This window comes from Bidens hawaiensis, unplaced genomic scaffold, assembly GCF_021521415.1.
Source record: "Bidens hawaiensis isolate Kalapana, Puna unplaced genomic scaffold, B.hawaiensis_p1.1 tig00009196_1, whole genome shotgun sequence".
In the NCBI taxonomy this organism is placed as follows: Eukaryota; Viridiplantae; Streptophyta; class Magnoliopsida; order Asterales; family Asteraceae; genus Bidens; species Bidens hawaiensis.
In genome coordinates, this window is record NW_027491680.1 from 351,224 (window position 1) to 369,985 (window position 18,762).

At 38.2% G+C, this 18,762-nt stretch overlaps 1 protein-coding gene and 1 pseudogene across 2 annotated transcripts; both read left to right on the forward strand.

Annotated features, from left to right (window-relative positions):
* Positions 1 to 4,050: 4,050 nt before the first annotated feature.
* Positions 4,051 to 5,439, forward strand: LOC143531664 (wound-induced protein 1-like; annotated as a pseudogene). The gene is made up of 2 exons (XR_013135059.1): positions 4,051 to 4,481; positions 4,955 to 5,439. The product of XR_013135059.1 is annotated as a wound-induced protein 1-like (transcript).
* Positions 5,440 to 8,596: 3,157 nt separating this feature from the next.
* On the forward strand, positions 8,597 to 9,298 carry LOC143531635 (uncharacterized). Its single transcript, XM_077026889.1, has one exon. The coding sequence runs from the start codon at positions 8,597 to 8,599 to the stop codon at positions 9,296 to 9,298; it is 702 nt and encodes a 233-aa protein (XP_076883004.1).
* Positions 9,299 to 18,762: the final 9,464 nt, after the last annotated feature.

Genomic DNA, 18,762 nt, shown 5'->3' on the forward strand with positions numbered 1-18,762 from the left:
TCCCATGAATTGAGATGGATGAGACGATGAACCTATTCACCATGAAGTGATGTTTGCATATAATTGGTATATTTGTTAGTGATGTTTTCCATTTTTGTTGTTTTAAGTGATGTTTTCCGTTTTTGTTAGTTAAGTTGTTTATAATTGTTATTGGTGATATTTAGAGTTTACAACGATTACAACAAGCCATGCTTTTTTATGTGTCTAGAGAAATGAGTTGCTTTGCAAGTGCGCGGCTTACATGATAAGCATGTCCATGATCGGGTTGGTTAAAATAATTACATGAGTAAAGTTTGGAGTAATTGACACTAACCTTTTGATCCTAACCTGACATGGTTCGCCCAATTACTAGTTTTTAAGCATATTCTTGCCGCACGGGGATCCTGGATATGGTTTGTTGGCACGGCCAGGAAACGGAATAAGGGACGGGATGGGCGACAACCTAAGGCCAAACAGTACTAAAATTGAAAGATCACTAAGATTTGGTATTTTAGATAGAAAATAACTAGATACAATTGAAAGTATATATTATAATACTAGTTTTTATCCCCCGTATTACGGGGGTTGTTTTATATTGTTTGTTTAAATATTTATTTATTTTGAGTTCCTTCGGAAATGGTAAGATCTTTGGCGCAATAAAAGGGGTGTTGAGTCAACAATAATCCAGAGGGGCACCACCAAGAGCGTTTTCAATATGATTCTTTTCTTGTATTTGTTCGATGAGAAATGCGAGTCTGTTTTGTCCCCGCTCAACAAGGGGCCCCTCTCTGATAAGGAAGAAAACGAAAGAATTTCAATTCCCAATAACTAAAAAGTGTAGCATGCCTGAATCTAACTGGGGTTCGCGGTGGTGGAGGGCATTATAAATCGTTGACATTATTAATTATAATTTTTAAAAATGAAACTCACTATTGATTCATTGAAGCTCATTTTGATTTTTGTGAGATTCTCTGAACCAAAGTGGATGATTGACTCATTTCATACTAGAAAGAATCGCAGGAAATCCTTTGATAACATGGATTCCTATTCTTTGTATTTCCTGCTGAAACCAACCTAAGAGAAAGAGACCCAGGTGATATGGATTCGCTAGGACAACAACGAAAGCACTTTTTCACTCTTTCATATACTAGGGGATTTCACTTGGAAAAGAAAATGTTCCATACTAATGGATTCGGGTCCATAACCATGGGTTCCAATGCACGAGGGAATGGAATACGTTCTCCAATCGGCATGTGTTAACCATTTTCTATTCTTTGGATGAAATGTCGAGATTCAAGAGAAGATTGAATTTATAAATCGTATAAAAATTAATAATATACTTATGGTTTGATGATAAATTGTTTCACAAATAAATGAGACGTTATAACCCGGTTTAAAAGCCATATGGTTTTGATGAGATCCAAGACCCGTTAATTTTTTTTACTATAAAATTGGTTTTTTAATTATAAATAATATGTATGAAAGTTAATAATATACGTATGGTTTGATGAGACCCAACACCCGTTTATTTTTTTACTATCAAACTGGTTTTTTAATTTAAATAATATATATACATATCTTTTTTAAAATAAATAAGATATTAATTTTTATTATATCCTATTTTATAGGATTTTTACATCAATAATTGGGTGAGAATAAATTTTAATTTAATGAGATGTTATAACCCGTTTAAGGAATATCTGGGTTTGGTAAGACCCATACCCATGAATTCGGGTCAAATGCATGAGAAGTCTCCATTTAAAAATCAAGCAAATCTGATGACTCCAAAAAAGGGGGGAACGACCACATCGCGACACGTAGGATTTTTATGTTTTCGTTTATATATATTATAGATTAACCTTCAAGTGGGTGACCTAGTAACATGTGTTTTGAGTTGCTCTAGCACGTGTTTCATTTTGAAATTGTAGCCATCTTGGTCTTCATATTGGTTTTTGTTTTTTGTTTTTTGTTTTTTCTAAAGCCAAATATATTAAACCAAAATAGGAAAACACGAAGCAAGTAGCTAGGTGCTTGAATAATGGAAAACAAAACGGACAAACAGTACTAAAATGAAACATACAACGCTAGAAATTAACCATTACAAAAGAAAATTAACGAAATTGAATTTGCATTGACTCTTCCAATTTGCCTTCATCCATTTACATTAAGATACACCCAAAGTAATGATATTAGTTTTATATCGCTTATGTTTTGGTCAAAAATTACTTGATGATAATCAAGTAATCAAACTTTGAAATTGAGGCAGGATGCTTAATATTATAGACGAAATTATAAGTAAATGATACGGGTGACACTAAAATTTAGGGAGAAAAAACCCTTGATCCTTAAAGGATCTCTAGCAAAAAAACTCGGGAGGGGAAAACTATCTCACTGTCTCAATTATATTAATAAAAAAATGATGATTACAAGTGTTGGAAGTTCTTGATCGTTGTTATAAGTACAAAAAAGCGCATACGAATGTGTGTGTGTGTGTCTTATGCAATCTAAACAACTTCTATATATAGTTACGAGAAGGATAACTAATAATAACTAACAATAATGAGTATTAATTGCTCTGGCAAGGATCCTAAAACCGTTACGGATTGCATATCTTAATCATGTTGAAATAGCCTCTAACGTCTCCAATCTTTAATGGTTTAACCAAGTCTTTAGCTGAACATTAATTGATGATCGTTGCTGCAAGACCAAGTCAATGATGAATGGATAGTATTAGTTAATAATAATACTTACCGATGATCCTATTTGTCCGTGATCCTAATGCACTGCAAAGATTCTCCTAAGGCATCTGCTTGCCAAGATCCTTGGAATTTCTACCAACAACTTACCACCTTCAAATTGTTTTATATCTTTAACATTATTATAACCATCTATCAATCATAATCTTACATCTTATATAATCCTTTTGGTTATTTTCCTAACAACAACCTTCGTTAAAATTACACCTGACGATTAGCAAGATGCGAATCCTCACAATAATGCCTCACTGATAAATGTTAAAATCTAATTTCGAAGTCTAGAATTAAACCCCAGCATCATACGATTTACTCTTCGACATGTGATCCACTTCTCTAATATTGCTTGCGGTACCACTCAGTGTGGGACTGCCTAATGGTGACGTACACCATATATAGTCACGGCAAAACCACCAACCATTCAATACAAACTAGCCAAAAATAATGAAAAGGATAATATATAAATATTAAAATAAATACAAGAAATACAAAACAATTGCTTTTTACAACTGTTTTCCTACTTGGAATACACAATCTATACTATATATAATGTATGAAACAAGGGCAAATTAAGACACTTTGGTTTTAAAGATTTACAAATCAATCAACACATGATACAATATTTAATGCATCTAGGATAAGGGCAAACTTGTCCACTAAAAGAATCATATACAGTTATTAAAAAATAGTTACAAGATTAACCCATTCACTTTGCTTAACTTTTGTAAATTTTAAAAATAGTAACAAATATGATCCTTGTTCTTTCACTCATATGCGATTTTTATTTTCATTTTTAACTCAACTTCTCTCATGATTTTTAAACGTTAATAATTTTTCATACATTAATATTTTTTTAAAGAAATTACACAATAAAAACGAGCATGTTTTTCTCTTTAATTTGAGTATCATATTGTTATAGTTTTTTTTCATTTAAAAAAATAACATTTTACGTATGAGCGTTTGCGGTCTGGTTTTGATGGTTTTTACTTAAAAAAATGGGTCAAACCGCCAGTAAGCGGTTTTTTCGTCGAAAACCAAAACGAACCTTTGAAAATTGAAAACGACCGGCCAAAAGTTAACTAAAAATCAACGATGAAATTAAACCAATGACCCCTTTGAACATTTTTCGGTTTCAAATCGAACAACGAACACTATAAACTTGTTACATGGTGACAAAGGTATGTGTTTCCCGCTGCATTGCGCGGATACCCGTCTAGTGTATAATAACATATACACGCACACATTAAACACCAAAATAAATAAATAAAATAATAAAACTAACAAAATACCGAAACTACCCTTCCACAACATTATAAAACCCCCACACAACACAACTTCAAATCCCAACATCCTCGGGTCTCATCTCATAATAATAATAATAGAATCCACTTGTCCTTAAATACCAAACTCTCTTTCCAACCGAACTGGCTAACCCTCAAGAAGCTCTGGAGGATTCAAGCAACAACAAGAGCGTGGTGCTCCAGCTCTACCATGCGCTGACTTCTCGACACGTTGAAACGGTTCACAAACTCTTAGCACCTGACCTCGAGTGGTGATTCCATGGCCCTCCTTCTCACCAGTATATGATGCGATTGCTTACTGGTGCCCAAGGAGACAGTGATACTTTTCAATTCGTTCCGCATTCGGTTGACGCGTTCGGGTCTACGGTTATTGTCGAAGGCTGTCCCCGATAGGGAAATCTTTTGGATTCACGCTTGGACGGTTAATTCCTCCGGAATTATTACCCAGGTATATATTGGGAAATATTACTCAACATGTGTCTAAATAGATTATTTAGCTTATAAATACAGTATTTTTAGCCGTCTTAAATTATGCTATTAAAGACGGCTAAAAACAAGATTTGTAGAATAAGCTTATCTAATTTATTTTGGACATGTGTCAAATAATGGTTGGTTATAAAGTGGGTCCCATGACTTATTATTATAAATGTCGGTGCCCAAAACGTGGTAGACTAAGATTAGTTGATTATGCCCGAATTTTTATTGAATGAAATTAGATATTATTATAAATTTGTAGGCTAGAGTTCTATGTTTATTTTTTTATAAATGTAGTCAAACATTTTTATTTTGATAATTTACACTTAGGTTCGTGGTTGTTACATTTGTTTCCGGGTGTCAAGTGTTTTTTTCTTTATAGTATTTTGACTAGTTTCTTGCTAGTCGTGGTTTTGTTTTACTAATTATTTAGCCGTTACTTTTCAGGTACGGGAATACTTCAACACTTCGCTCACTGTGACTTGTTTCGGTAGCAACTCATCCAAATCCGTTTCCATTACTTCGCTCCATTGTCCGTCTCTTTGGGAGAGCAGTCTCTCGAATCAGGTCGGGAAATCGGTTCCGGGTTTGGTATTGGCTATATAGTTACAGGATCGGATCCCCTGTAGCTGCTACTTATAATATACTTATCGTGTGATTGAATAAAAGAATAAGTCAAAGTTGGACCATCTGATTTTTATGGGTTGAAGTATTGTGGTATCTTGCATCAGCTAGGATGTAGAATCAACGGCTGAGATTCGTGGAGACTGTTTGGTTACAGCTTGTGATTGGTTGTTTATTTTCCGTTTGTTTGTTTGTTTGGCTGTTCACTTGTTTGTTTTGTGTGTGGTTTGTAATCCTAGTCAAGAATGGGGGGCACACTCCTTCTCTTGGTTGTTTAAAGTTGTTTTAATGAAAATGCTTTATGTTGATCTTATAATGCTTTCTACAAACATAACTCAAAGTCTCAAATATGTTTTTTTTTTTGTTTTTTTTTGGGTGCATTTTTATTATTGATATATCACTTCATTTAACAAGGATATTCGTGTTAAAGTGATTTAATATTCATATTAGTCTAGCTAAAATTAATTTGTATATGGAAAATTGTAAATAATCAAAGTTGACAATTTGGAACCTCTTATTATTAAAATTGAAACTTTTTTTTTTGTATTATATGGATGATAAAGAGTAGGTTGGTAATATGTAAAATCACATACTATTATACTAACTATTCAATTTACTTTTAGTGAAAAATAAAATTATTTTTATAATTTTCAACTCATGTGGTCTTACTAGTTCCAAACCCATAAGGATCGACTATATTATTCATTTTCCCTTTCATGTATACTTCATAGCTCATAAAACTACTAATATATATCTATTATAAGCGCATGGACAGTTATAAATTATAATATAACTTCAGTCAAAATCAAATGACAGAGGTGAGTCCGGTGTAGATTTATATTCTACCTTAAAAACAATTTTAGAACAAAATTGAATAAATTATTTTTTAATGTGTTGCCTTTTATCATTGTCAATGAATTGTCATTATGATGATAGTTGAAACGCAATCTAACTTTTTGCCGGCCAACTACGATCCTAAAAATCGACCCCTGTGTGACATAATGGAATTTTAGAATAATATTTATTTTTCTTGCTCAATTTAACAAAATTCAAATTCTATTATTCATAAATATTGAACTTATTAAAAAAAAGTCTAAAAAAGCTTAAATTTACGATGAGCATCATTTTGTACAAACTTATTGTCAGTGGTATACTAGATAGATCATCTTCAACCTAGATGTTTGTGGGCATCTTTGGGGCTTTCAGGCCAAAGAGAGATACAGGGCGTGAGGGCGTGGGTCGTAGCTACAAGAGAGGGAGAGTGAAATATGTTTCTACAGACGATATTAGATACTGAATACGTGGTATTGGTTAGAGAGCTAGAGAGAGAGAAAGAGAGCAATACGAATCGTTTTCAGCTATGTGTTATGGGTTAACTAGTTTATGCTAGTTAAAGTGTCACGTCACTATCACGTCGACAATGAGGCTTTAACTAACTCAACTCTTAACTTGAGTAAGCGTTATGGGTTAACTAGCATTAAGTTTAAACAGAAAAAAAAAAAGTTTGATTGTTGCTTTGGGATGGATCCCATCTTATTTCTTGATCTCCGATGTTAACCCAATAATAAAAAGGAGAAAACAAGTCTAGTGCCTCCCCTTTGGCGCCCCCTTGATTCTTGTGTTGCGTTTGTGAGGGCGTTAAGCCTATATAGCACCAAAACGTCTGTAAGTCTTACTTTTTGTGTTAGTTAGCTCATAAAATTTAATCTTAAAACATCTCAGGTAAGATAATATGTAATTTATATCTTAGGAATAATTCCAACTTTTATTATCCTTAAGGGAATGAATTTTCTTGATATGAGAGTTGCTAACCACCGACGTTTAAAGATTAGATAGTATGACGTGCTACATGTAATATATATATAAAAATAATTCCTGGATGGGATGAAAATGAATCTTTACGTATTAATAAAATGCAACTAGGGAATCAGATAGTAATCGATTCAAGGTCGATGTTTTGCCTACATGGAAAGTTTGTCGTTATTAAATAAGACATTCTGTGACAATTAATTAATAATAATCAATTATTTATTTGGTTTAGATAAACATCATCAACAACATCTTAGATTATTAGATGTATAAAGCGTAGGTATTGTTTTCGTATGTATTGTTTTTCAAGAACATGTTACTTAATAAAAAATAAGTAAACAAATATCCAAACTTAATTAAAGTACTTCCGTTTTATCAAGCAATGCACATGTTTGCCACATCTTAAAACTATAATAACTTCATTAGAATAATTTCATAAGTACAACATTGAATATTTGTTTGGACATCCGTTTTATTTAAAAATATTTGTTTTTTTAACGGCTAACCAACAATGAATTGTCTAAGTATTTCGTACAAAATGATCCAATGACAAAAGTTCACCACCAGCTGGCCTAACTCAGTCGTAATGAGCCTTTAAGCGTCTTCAATCCACCCGTCTGAAGGCTCACTGATGGTAAAGCCCCGATGTCATCAGGATTGAACTGGAAATCACAAATATCACAGTCTTCCTTTATTGAGCCACTCATACCCCCAAAGTGTTGTCAGTAGCAATTGAACGCGGGCGTCAATTTAAAAACTCAGACTTTCTGCCACTAAATCATATTGAAACGACTATTTGTCAATATTTGTTAATTATTTTTTTTAATTTGATTTCTTTATATTGATATTGTTAGTTTGTTGCTTACTATCATGTGGCCGTGTGCTTGAGTAAAAGAACTGGTCAGAGTCAAAGTATTTGTTGAACTACCGTGATATCCTATGTCAGCCAGGGTGTAAATCAACGGTTGAGATTTGTGGGGACTGTTTGGTTACAGATTTTAATTGAGTCTGTTTGATTTTTATTTTTTCTTACTTTATTTATTTATTTATTTCCATTTTCTATTTTCCGCGGCTGAACAGTTATTCAAAAAGTTAAATGGGCCAGGTGGGCCTATTGCTAAACAAAGTGGGTTTGTTACATGCTAACAGGCCTAAAAAAAGATTTAGGGCCTATAATAGCCCTAATAGAGATGGACCTTTAGAGAGGTGTGAGGGAATATCTCCATGCCTGACTCTTTGATTTTGATCAGGTAGAGGCCACAGGTATGTCGGGAGGATTGTTGAGTATTTGGGATTCATCTTTCTTTTTTAAAATTGGTGTGATAAAAAACCGAAGATACATTGTGGTAAGTGGGATATTAAAAGGGACAGGGGCCACTTCAAATGTTGTCAATATCTATGCTTCAAATGATGCGAACGAACGAAATGATTTGTGGGTCGAGTTATTGCAATTGAGACAGTCTCTGATTGGGTTTTCGTGGGGGATTTTAATGAGGTGTGAAACGAATCCGAAAGAAGGAATTCAGAGTTTTATCCAAGGAATGCTTTAGTCTTTATTGATAGTGCGGAGTTGGCGGAATATCAGATGGGGGTGATGTTTCAGACAGAGGGGACAAATTTAGTAAATTGGATAGACTTCTGGTATGTCAAGACTTTATGAACTCGTGGCCTACGGCTTCCCTTACGGTGTTGGTAAAAGGCCCGTCAGACCATCGACCTCTTCTTCTTGAGTCGGTCCCGGTGGATTTTGGACATATACCTTTCCGAGTATTCTATTCTTGGTTGGAAATCCCCGGTTTTGTCGAGTTTGTGGAACATAAATGCAGCAGGTTTAGGTTTGTAGGGTCGGCAGATTTGGCACTAGCTACAAAACTAAAATGGTTGAAAGGATGCATCAAGGGGTGGCTAGTATGCGCTAAATCTCAAGCGGAGAGGTCGTACGATTTTAGAAAAGCCGAGGTTGATCGCCTTTTGGAGATAGCAGAATCACGTACACTTTTACCACCCGAGGAGGATTATAGATTGGAATGCAAGGCGGTAGTGGATGAGTTTGATCTTTTGAAAATGCGTGATATGCAACAAAAATCACGTGTTCGGTGGGCGATAGATGGAGATGATAACTCAAGATTTTTTCATGGAATTTTGAACTCGAATCTTAGCTGCAACCGGGTGCATGGTTTATACATAAACGGAGATTGGGTCACGAATCCAACGGTGATTAAAAATGAGGTATACGATTTTTTCTCTAAAAAATTCTCGGAAACCGGTATCCTCGAGGCCAGTTCTGGTTTGTCCAAAAATAGCCCGGTTGACAGGGGAAGAGGCAGATTGGTTGTTAAAACCATTTACATTGTTTGAAATTAAAGAGGCAATATGGGATTGTGCCGGTGATAGGGCTCCGGGTCCGGATGGGTATAACTTTAAATTTCTAAAGAGATGTTGGGGCAGTTTCCAAGGTGATTTTATGAGGATTTTTAACGAATTTTACCTGGGTGTTCCGATTAGTCGGGGCTGCATGTCCTCGTTTATCTCGTTAATTCCCAAAAATAAAGATCCAGTGGGGTTGGTAGATTTTAGGCCTATAAGCCTGATTGGTTGTATCAATAAAGCTATCTCTAAAGTTTTGGTGGCCCGGTTAAAGATGGTGATTAATAAACTTATTTCGGAGGAACAATCGGCGTTTCTAGCAAATAGAAGCATTCTCGATGGCCCGTTGATAATTAATGAGCTGATAGCATGGCTAAACAAGTCTAATAAGAAAGGGTTGATTTTCAAGGTGGATATCAAAAAGGCTTACGACTCGGTAAGTTGGAATATGTGGACTCAATTATGGATCAAATGGGGTTTCCGGGATTGTGGAGGAGATGGGTTATGGCGATTGTATGTTCCGCTAGAGCGTTGGTGTTAGTTAATGGTTCGCCAACCCGAGAATTTTCATGTTCTAGGGGTATACGACAAGGGGACCCGATCTCCCCCTTCTTATTTCTTATTGCAATGGAAGGCTTATCGGTAATGATGAAAAAAGCGAGGTCGATCGGGTTATTTCAAGGGCTTAGCGGGGGTAATAATGGGCCGGCTCTTTCTCACTTTATGTATGCGGATGACGTGATCTTTATAGGTAAGTGGGATCGTATTAACGCCATCAATTTAAAAAGAATTCTCAGATGTTTTAATGCGGTTTCTGGGCTCAAAGTTAATCTTTCTAAGTGCAAAGAGTTTGGTACTAAGGTGGATGATGGGGAATTGGTGGATATGGCCAATACACTACGATGTGGTGTTGGTGAATTTCCATTCTGTTACCTTGGATTGAATGTGGGTGGAAACATGAATCTCATTAAGGCATGGACCCAGTGGTGGATTTATTTAAGAAACGACTCTCAGTTTGGAAAGCGAAGACTATGTCATTTGGGGGGAGACTAACTATAATAAGATCGGTACTTAATGCATTGCCGACCTATTTTTTCTCATTATATCGTGCACCAGATGGGGTTATAAAAAACTGGAGAGGTTAAGAAGAATATTTTTTTGGGGTGGCACGGATGATAAAGCGAAGGTGAATTGGGTTGCATGGCATAAAGTGATCGGCCCTTTGGCAAAAGGTGGGCTTGGTCTGGGCTCGTTACGGGAGGCGAATTTGGCAATGTTAGCAAAGTGGTGGTGGAGGTTTAAAGGAGAAAAAAACGGGCTTTGGAGAAATGTGGTTTGGTCGATTCATAATACGGCTAGATCTTGGAACTTTATTCCGTGTAGGTTGTCTTTGGCGAGCCCATGGCGGAATATTGGTAAACTTCAATTGGATTTCAACTCGTTGGATATTAGTTTGTGGTCGAATATGAGATTTGTTGTCGGTGACGGGGTGATTCCTTTATTTTGGATTGATAATTGGACCGGGGAGGATTCGTTAAGGAACTGTTTTCCGGTTCTTTTTTCCCTTGAAAACGAAAAAGCGAGGGTTGCAGACCGTTTGATAATGTATGAAGGTGATGTATGTGGGGTGTGGAACTGGGCAAGACAACCAACGTCGGTAGAAGAGGTGGACGAATTAAGATCGCTCCTTACAATATGTGAAAGGGTTCGAATTGGGTCAAGCAAAGATAGGTTGTTTTGGGATTTAAATGGGTCAAATGAGTTCTCTGTGAAGAGTTTAAAACAAAAAATGGAGGATCAGGTCCAAATATCTCAAGGTTATTCATTTTCTTGGAATTACTGGTTCCCAAAAAAGGTGTGTTTACTTGCATGGCGAGCGAGCTTGGAGAGGTTACCGACTTTGGTGGCCTTGGCAAGGAGGAACATCCATCATAGGTCCGTTTTATGCCCATGTGTGGGGAGTTAGACGAAACGGTGGAGCATATTTTTATTTCGTGTCGGTTCGCGCAAGATGTTTGGCAAGTTATTTCATCTTGGTGTGGGCAATTGTCACACCCCCAATCTAGGCCTAGGAGTATGATCCATAGCTGGTATCGTATTTGTAAATAAATCAGAGTAGCGGGTTATAGCGGAAGTCTTTATAAAAACAAATGATCGAAATTATAAATATTTACAATACAAAAGACGAGACAAAAGTCTCGTTTGGTTTTACTTGTTTATAAATCACCCTTGGCACGCTTCTCGAGACACCAACACCATGGCACGCACTTCGAGACACCTTTGGCACGCACTTCGAGGAATTCACCGGGTCGTCGGGCAGCACTTCCTTCTTGTTCGGGATGTCAGGGATTGGCACGTAAATCGAGGTAACGGGTATGATTCACGAGGTTTCGGGACACGTTTTTCAAGATAGGTTAGTGGCACGAAGTTCGAGGTAGTGAGAGAAGCTAGAGAGAGAGTATATGTGTGAATTTAAAGTGTGAGAGGTTCAATCCCGTGGTTGCCCTATTTATAGGGATTTTTGGACCCCATCGGGGTACGCGATGGGTTCATTGGCTGGCCCGTCGCGTACCGCGACGTAGGCCTGCGCAGTCACCCCCTAGCCTCGCCACGTGGAAACACGTGGCATGCGCCGAGCCACGTGGCGGCACGTCGTGACACGTGGCGGCAGACGTTGCCACCGTGTGCCACGTGGCACACGTGTCACGCGTGTTAGACAACCCTATCGCGGTATGCGATGGGTGTCTCCTCTGACCCGTCGCGTACCGCGAGAGGTCAGAAAATTCAAAAATTACATTTTGGTCCCTGAAGTTTGAAAATTGGCAGAAATGGTCCCTCGACTTTGGAAACTTGATATTTTTGGCCCGAAATTTACGTGATGTTACATCCTCCCCACCTTGAAATAATCTCGTCCTCGAGATTGCTTACGAGAACAAGTGGGGGTATTTCTATCTCATTTCGGACTCCAGTTCCCATGCGTATTCGGGTTCTTGTCGGGAATCCCATTTCACTTTCACGATTTTCAATGTTCTTCTTTTAAGTTTCTTGGTTTTCGAATCTTCGATTTGGATGGGACGTTTTACGAATTTTAAATTCTCATTGATTTCTATGTCTTTTAGGGGCATTGAAAGAGATTCATCAGCTAGGCACTTTTTTAGATTCGAAACATGGAATACGTCGTGTATTCCTTGCATTTCCTCGGGTAGTCGAAAACGATATGCGACAGTACCAATTCGTTCGAGTACCTCGAAGGGTCCAACGAATCGAGGACTTAGTTTGCCTTTCTTGCCGAATCGAACTACGCCTTTCCACGGCGATACTTTCAGGAGTACTTTGTCACCAACACTAAACTCTAACGGCTTACGATGGACATCGGCGTAACTCTTTTGGCGATCACGTGCCGTCTTAAGTCGTTCGCGGATTTGAAGAACCTTGTCGGTAGTTTCTTGGACTATTTCGGGTCCAGATAATTGATTATCTCCGGTTTCAGACCAACACACGGGCGTTCTACATTTTCGACCATATAACGCCTCGAAGGGTGCGGTTTGAATGCTTGAGTGATAACTATTGTTATACGAAAATTCCATTAGGGGTAGGTGGTCATCCCAACTTCCACCTAAGTCTATCACACAAGCACGGAGCTTATCTTCCAACGTTTGAATAGTTCTTTCGCTTTGCCCATCGGTTTGTGAATGATAGGCGGTGCTAAGGTTTAACTTTGTACCGAGGGCTTGTTGGAAGCTTTTCCAAAAGTGAGATGTAAACGACTGTCTCGATCTGAGATTATATACAGCGGTACTCCATGCAACACAACGATGTTGTTTTCGTAGAGACGTGCTAATCTATCCATTGAATATGACTCGTTAATAGGTATAAAATGTGCGGACTTAGTTAAACGGTCCACAATCACCCATATAGCATTGTGTTGTCGAGTCGTCTTTGGGAGTTTGGTTATGAAGTCCATGGCTATTAACTCCCATTTCCACACGAGAAGTTCGGGTTGTTGAAGCAATTCCGAAGGCCTTTGGTGTTCAGCCTTGACTTTTAAACAAGTTAGACATTTCGCAACGTGCGAAGCGATGTCCTTTTTCATTCCGTTCCACCAGTAGTTTGACTTAAGATTTGGATACATCTTGTCACTACCGGGGTGCATCATATACTTGGACTTATGGGCTTCGTTCATGATCTTTTCTCGCAAGTCTCCAATGATTGGTACCCAAATCCGGTTTCCCATTCTAAGGATACCATCGTTACCCTTGAAAAGTGAGTCAATGGTACCGTTACGCTTTTCATCGGAGATCTTGTTCTCATTAATCGCTTGAATTTGAGCGGCTTTGATTTGGTCGATTAGATCGATTTGAAGTTCTAGCCTTAACGCTCGGACTCTTTTTGGCTTTTCATGCTGTTTACGACTTAAGGCGTCGGCCACAACGTTAGCCTTACCTTCGTGATAGACGATTTCGTAGTCATAGTCGTTAAGAGTTTTCATCCAGCGTCGTTGGCGCATATTAAGCTTTTTTTGATCGAATATGTGTTTTAAACTTTCGTGATCAGTGTACACGACAAATCTTACTCCATAGAGATAGTGCCTCCATATCTTAAGTGCAAAGATTATGGCGCCTAACTCTAGATCGTGAGTTGTGTAATTCTTTTCGTGCACCTTAAGTTGTCGAGAGGCGTAAGCTATAACTTTCTTGCGTTGCATCAATACACATCCCAAACCGGAATGGGACGCATCACTAAAGACAACAAAATCTTCGTCACCTTCTGGCAAGGCCAGTATAGGAGCTTTGGTAAGATTTTGTTTTAGTATATCGAACGCCTCTTGTTGCTTTGTTCCCCATTCATATTTAATGTTTTTACGAGTCAAAGAAGTTAGGGGAACAACGATTCGAGAAAAGTTCTCAATGAACCTTCGATAATAGCCGGCCAATCCCAAGAAACTTCGGATCTCGGTTGGCGACTTTGGAACTTCCCACTTTGAGATAGCTTCAGTCTTAGCGGGATCTACTTGAATTCCGTTAACGTTAATTATATGACCAAGAAATTGCACCTCGTGCAACCAGAACTCGCATTTTGAGAACTTGGCGTGCAACTTCTTGGTTCTTAGAATTTCGAGTAAGGTTCGAAGATGATTCTCATGGTCGTCCTTAGACTTAGAGTAAATGAGTATGTCTTCGATGAAACCGTTCACAAATTTATCTAAGTAAGGCTTACAGATACGGTTCATCATATCCATAAATGCGGTTGGCGCATTAGTGAGTCCAAACGGCATGACCATGAACTCATAATGGCCGTAACTTGTTCAGAAGGCGGTTTTAGGAATGTCTTCAGATTGAACCTTGAGTTGGTGATAGCCGGAACGAAGATCAATCTTGGAAAAATAGCTAGCTCCTTGAAGCTGATCGAACAAGTCATCGATAAGCGGAAGTGGATAACGATTTTTGATGGTAACTTTATTAAGAGCTCGGTAATCAATGCACATCTGCATGGATCCATCTTTCTTCTTTACAAATAGTATCGGCGCTCCCCACGGTGATGAACTTGGTCGTATAAAGCCTTTCTCGAGGAGCTCGTCGAGTTGTTTCCTTAGTTCCTTCATCTCGGTTGGCGCGAGGCGATATGGTGATTTAGCGATCGGAGCAGTTCCAGGAATAAAATCAATTCTAAATTCTACTTCACGATTGGGTGGAATGCCGGGGAGTTCGTCGGGAAAGACATCGGCATATTTGGAAACAACGGGAACATCTTTAAGTTCCTTGGGTTTTGATTCCTCGGTGACATTGGCCATGAATGCTAAGCATCCTTGATTTAAACATTTGTTAGCCTTTATCATGGAGATTAGACTAACTTGGCCAGCGTCCTTGTCCCCTTCAATTCGTACAGTACGTTTATCAGGGGCTTGGAGTTCAACAGTCTTAGTATTGCAAAGGATATGTGCATGGTTGTTGGATAACCAATCCATACCCAATATAATATCAAAACCAGCAAGAGTCATGGGTAACAATTGAATAGGCAAAACATAACCGGCTAACAAGATTTTTCGGTTTTCTAAAGCTTCGGAGATTTTAACAATGTTGCCATTAGCGGTTTCGACGCTTAAAGTTTTATTAAGTTTGATTAAAGATTCGTTTAATAGAGTACAAAATTTATAATCTATAAAACTTAAATTGGCTCCTGAATCAAACAAGAGTCTAGCATAGGCGTTGTTAACAAGAAACGTACCGGTTATAGTTTCCGGCATGTCAGCCGCTTTCTTTGTGTCAAGAACAAAAATTATCGCATTGCCCTTCTTGGGCTCATTCTTTTGACCGCTACCACCCGCACCACCAGTCGCGGGTTTGTTTTTAGGACATTCGAAGCTAAGATGTCCCATCTCCTTGCAGTTATAGCAGGTCATCTTCTTTTTCTAGCAATCGGCCGTGGCGTGGCCGGGTCTATTACACGATTCACAGACTCGGGTAGTGAAGTTGCATCTACCTCGATGATGCTTCTTTCAAATTTTGCATTGAGGGATGCCGAAATTGGAGGTAGACCTTCGTTGGTCAACCCATTTACCCTTGAAGCGGGTATCTCCACCTTTTCTCGAGTCATGTGCTGGTACAACCTTCCTATCTTCCTCCTTATTGCGGATCATTCCGCCCATCAAGTATCCTGCTAACTCCATCGCGGAATCAGCAGTTTGTGGCAAGTGCGATCTTACCATATCACGAATTTCGCGAGGTAGTCCCCATATGTAACGTGTAACTTTGATAGACTCGGGCGTGACTAGCTGGGGCACTAAACGGCAATACTCGTGGAATTTTGTGTTATACTCACGAAGGTTTGTTCCGACAACCCTGTGAGCTAAGAACTTGGTTTTTGATCTGGTCTGTCTCGTGCATCGGACAGAATTTTGACATCATCAACTCCTTGAATTCATTCCAGGTCAAACTATACATTACTTCTCTTCCCCTACTTAGGAGTAACGCGTTCCACCATTCGTGTGCTTCGCCTTTGAACATCAAGGCGGAGTATTGGATCTTTTCCTCCTCCGTACACTTGCTCGTGATCACTATTGTCTCCATTTCTTCGAGCCACCGTACGGTATTTATGGCTCCTTTGTCACCGTAAAATTCTTTTGGTCCATAATATTTAAAGTCTTTGAACGAGCATCCCCCGATTTTCAGTTTCTTAAATTCTTGTCTTATGTCTCCATCGGCATTTGATTCGTGCATGCTTTCGTCCATGCGAGAGGGTCTAAATCAGGGTTTGGAAACAGACTTTCGATAAGGATTTTCAGAATGAGAATGTTTCGTTTGGGATCTATTTTCAGATGCTTCTCTAACAGCCTTATCAATCATTTGTTGTATTTGTTTCATGTATTTTTCGGGAATTAGATCCTCTTGTGCTTTCTCGGGACCTTCCCTTTCGCTTCTTGTTTCTCGGCTTACTTTCGGGAAACCTAACGATTATCGCTTTGTCTAGACATTTTCTTTTAAATCTTTTTATTTTCCTTGATCTGAAATTTAACACATTTCTTTTCTTATTATACAAGTTTTATTTATTTCACATCCATACACATATCATAAATGATACGTATATTATTTTACAACATACTTTATATATTGTTAAAACAATATATAAGATATCTTTATTACATATGGTACATATTATACACATATAATACAAAATATTTTATGCACATAAACTTTTTCTTCTCATGTCATCCTCTTCTCAATCTTTTATAAACTTCTTCACAACTTTAATGAGCTTGTTGCATTTGCGAAGAAGTTTGTCTCCCATTTTCTTTTTCTTCTGTCCATCAACATCAATCTTCTTTCTCAACTCATCAGTTTCTTATAAGGCTCGATTCAGATGCTCCTCCTGGGACTGCGGTATGTCGATAGAATACCCATATTTTGGAGGTGGGTCGCGGTAACCCATCATCATAATGTCGTAGTGATTCTTGGGATATGGGTATGGTGATGCAATCACATCGGAGGGATAATTGAAAAATGCATCGGCTGCTTCATTTTGCTCACGAATTTCATTGGCCTGTTCTTCAATGGATGGAATCTCGTCTTGATATGGTGGGAAAGTTGTTGACGCCTTTCCCTTGAGTTCATGGAGGAATTGCATGTACGGGTCCACAGATCCATAGCTTGGGGTTGATTGTTGCTCCTCCATTGGTGTGGTTATTTCATTTGGATTGTCCGGATATTCCTCTTCAGGGTCGGTTTCCTCGTTTGATTCCTTTTAGGTCATTTCCGGATCAGTTTCCTCTTCTAGTTCTTCCTCCAGTTCTTCTTCCGTCATTGCCGGCATGTGAATCTTTTCGTATGGCATAATCATCCTCATCTTAGGCTTGTGGGATTGCCCTTGAGAATTGGCAGTATCCATGGTTGAAGTGCTAGTATGCCACCTCCTTTGGTCGGAGTGACATTTCATCCATTCGGAAGATGGAGATTTGGGTTCCTCCTTGATTGGTAAGTTTGCGAGAAAATAATATGACGGGTGTGGATTTGGTGGCACATATATTGGATCTGAGTAATGGGGTGGAGTCTTCATAGGTTGATAAGTTGGAATTTCGGAAGAATAATATGTCGGTACCTCCGATGGTTGATACATAGGTAGATTTGTGGAATGATAACTCAAGTGTCTCGGCGGTTGGTACACTTCATGTGGTGTATTATCCAAATGATAGATAGGACTTGGTTCCATGTTAGGATGTTGGCTAGGTCCTTCGTTGGAGTTGAAAATGACTCAAAGTAATCCTTGCTCATGATGTCCTTGGGAAATTTATAATACTCCCTTGCTCTTTTTGCTTCATTATCATAATACTTCATTAATTCTTCATACGACATCTTTTTGGGTGGTTTAGAATGTAGAGGGGGAAAGAAAGGGTTACCAACCATTCTTATCCCTATTCAAATAAACAAATAAATATTTTATATGCTTGAATCGAAGCTTGGGTATTGTTTTATGATACCCAATTCGGTAAGATCGATGGCTCTGATACCAACATGTCACACCCCCAATCTAGGCCTAGGAGTATGATCCATAGCTGGTATCGTATTTGTAAATAAATCAGAGTAGCGGGTTATAGCGGAAGTCTTTATAAAAACAAAGGATCGATATTATAAATATTTACAATACAAAAGACGAGACAAAAGTCTCGTTTGGTTTTACTTGGTTATATGTTTTACAAAACCACCATGTTTTAATATTTACATAAAAGTTATCCGAGCCGTTGGATACATGAGCTTCTTCATCTTTCAAGCTCTAGTCCTGATTACCTACAAAATGTTAAATAAAATACGTCAGCAACGGATGCTAGTGAATATGCTGACGCTAAAAATATTTTCTTTACTTAATTACCCCTCGAGACCACGTAAGCCTCGGCCCATCCTGGCTTAGGAATAATCAAGTTATAAACAATCATCATAAACTCGAGTCTCTGCACTAGGTCACCT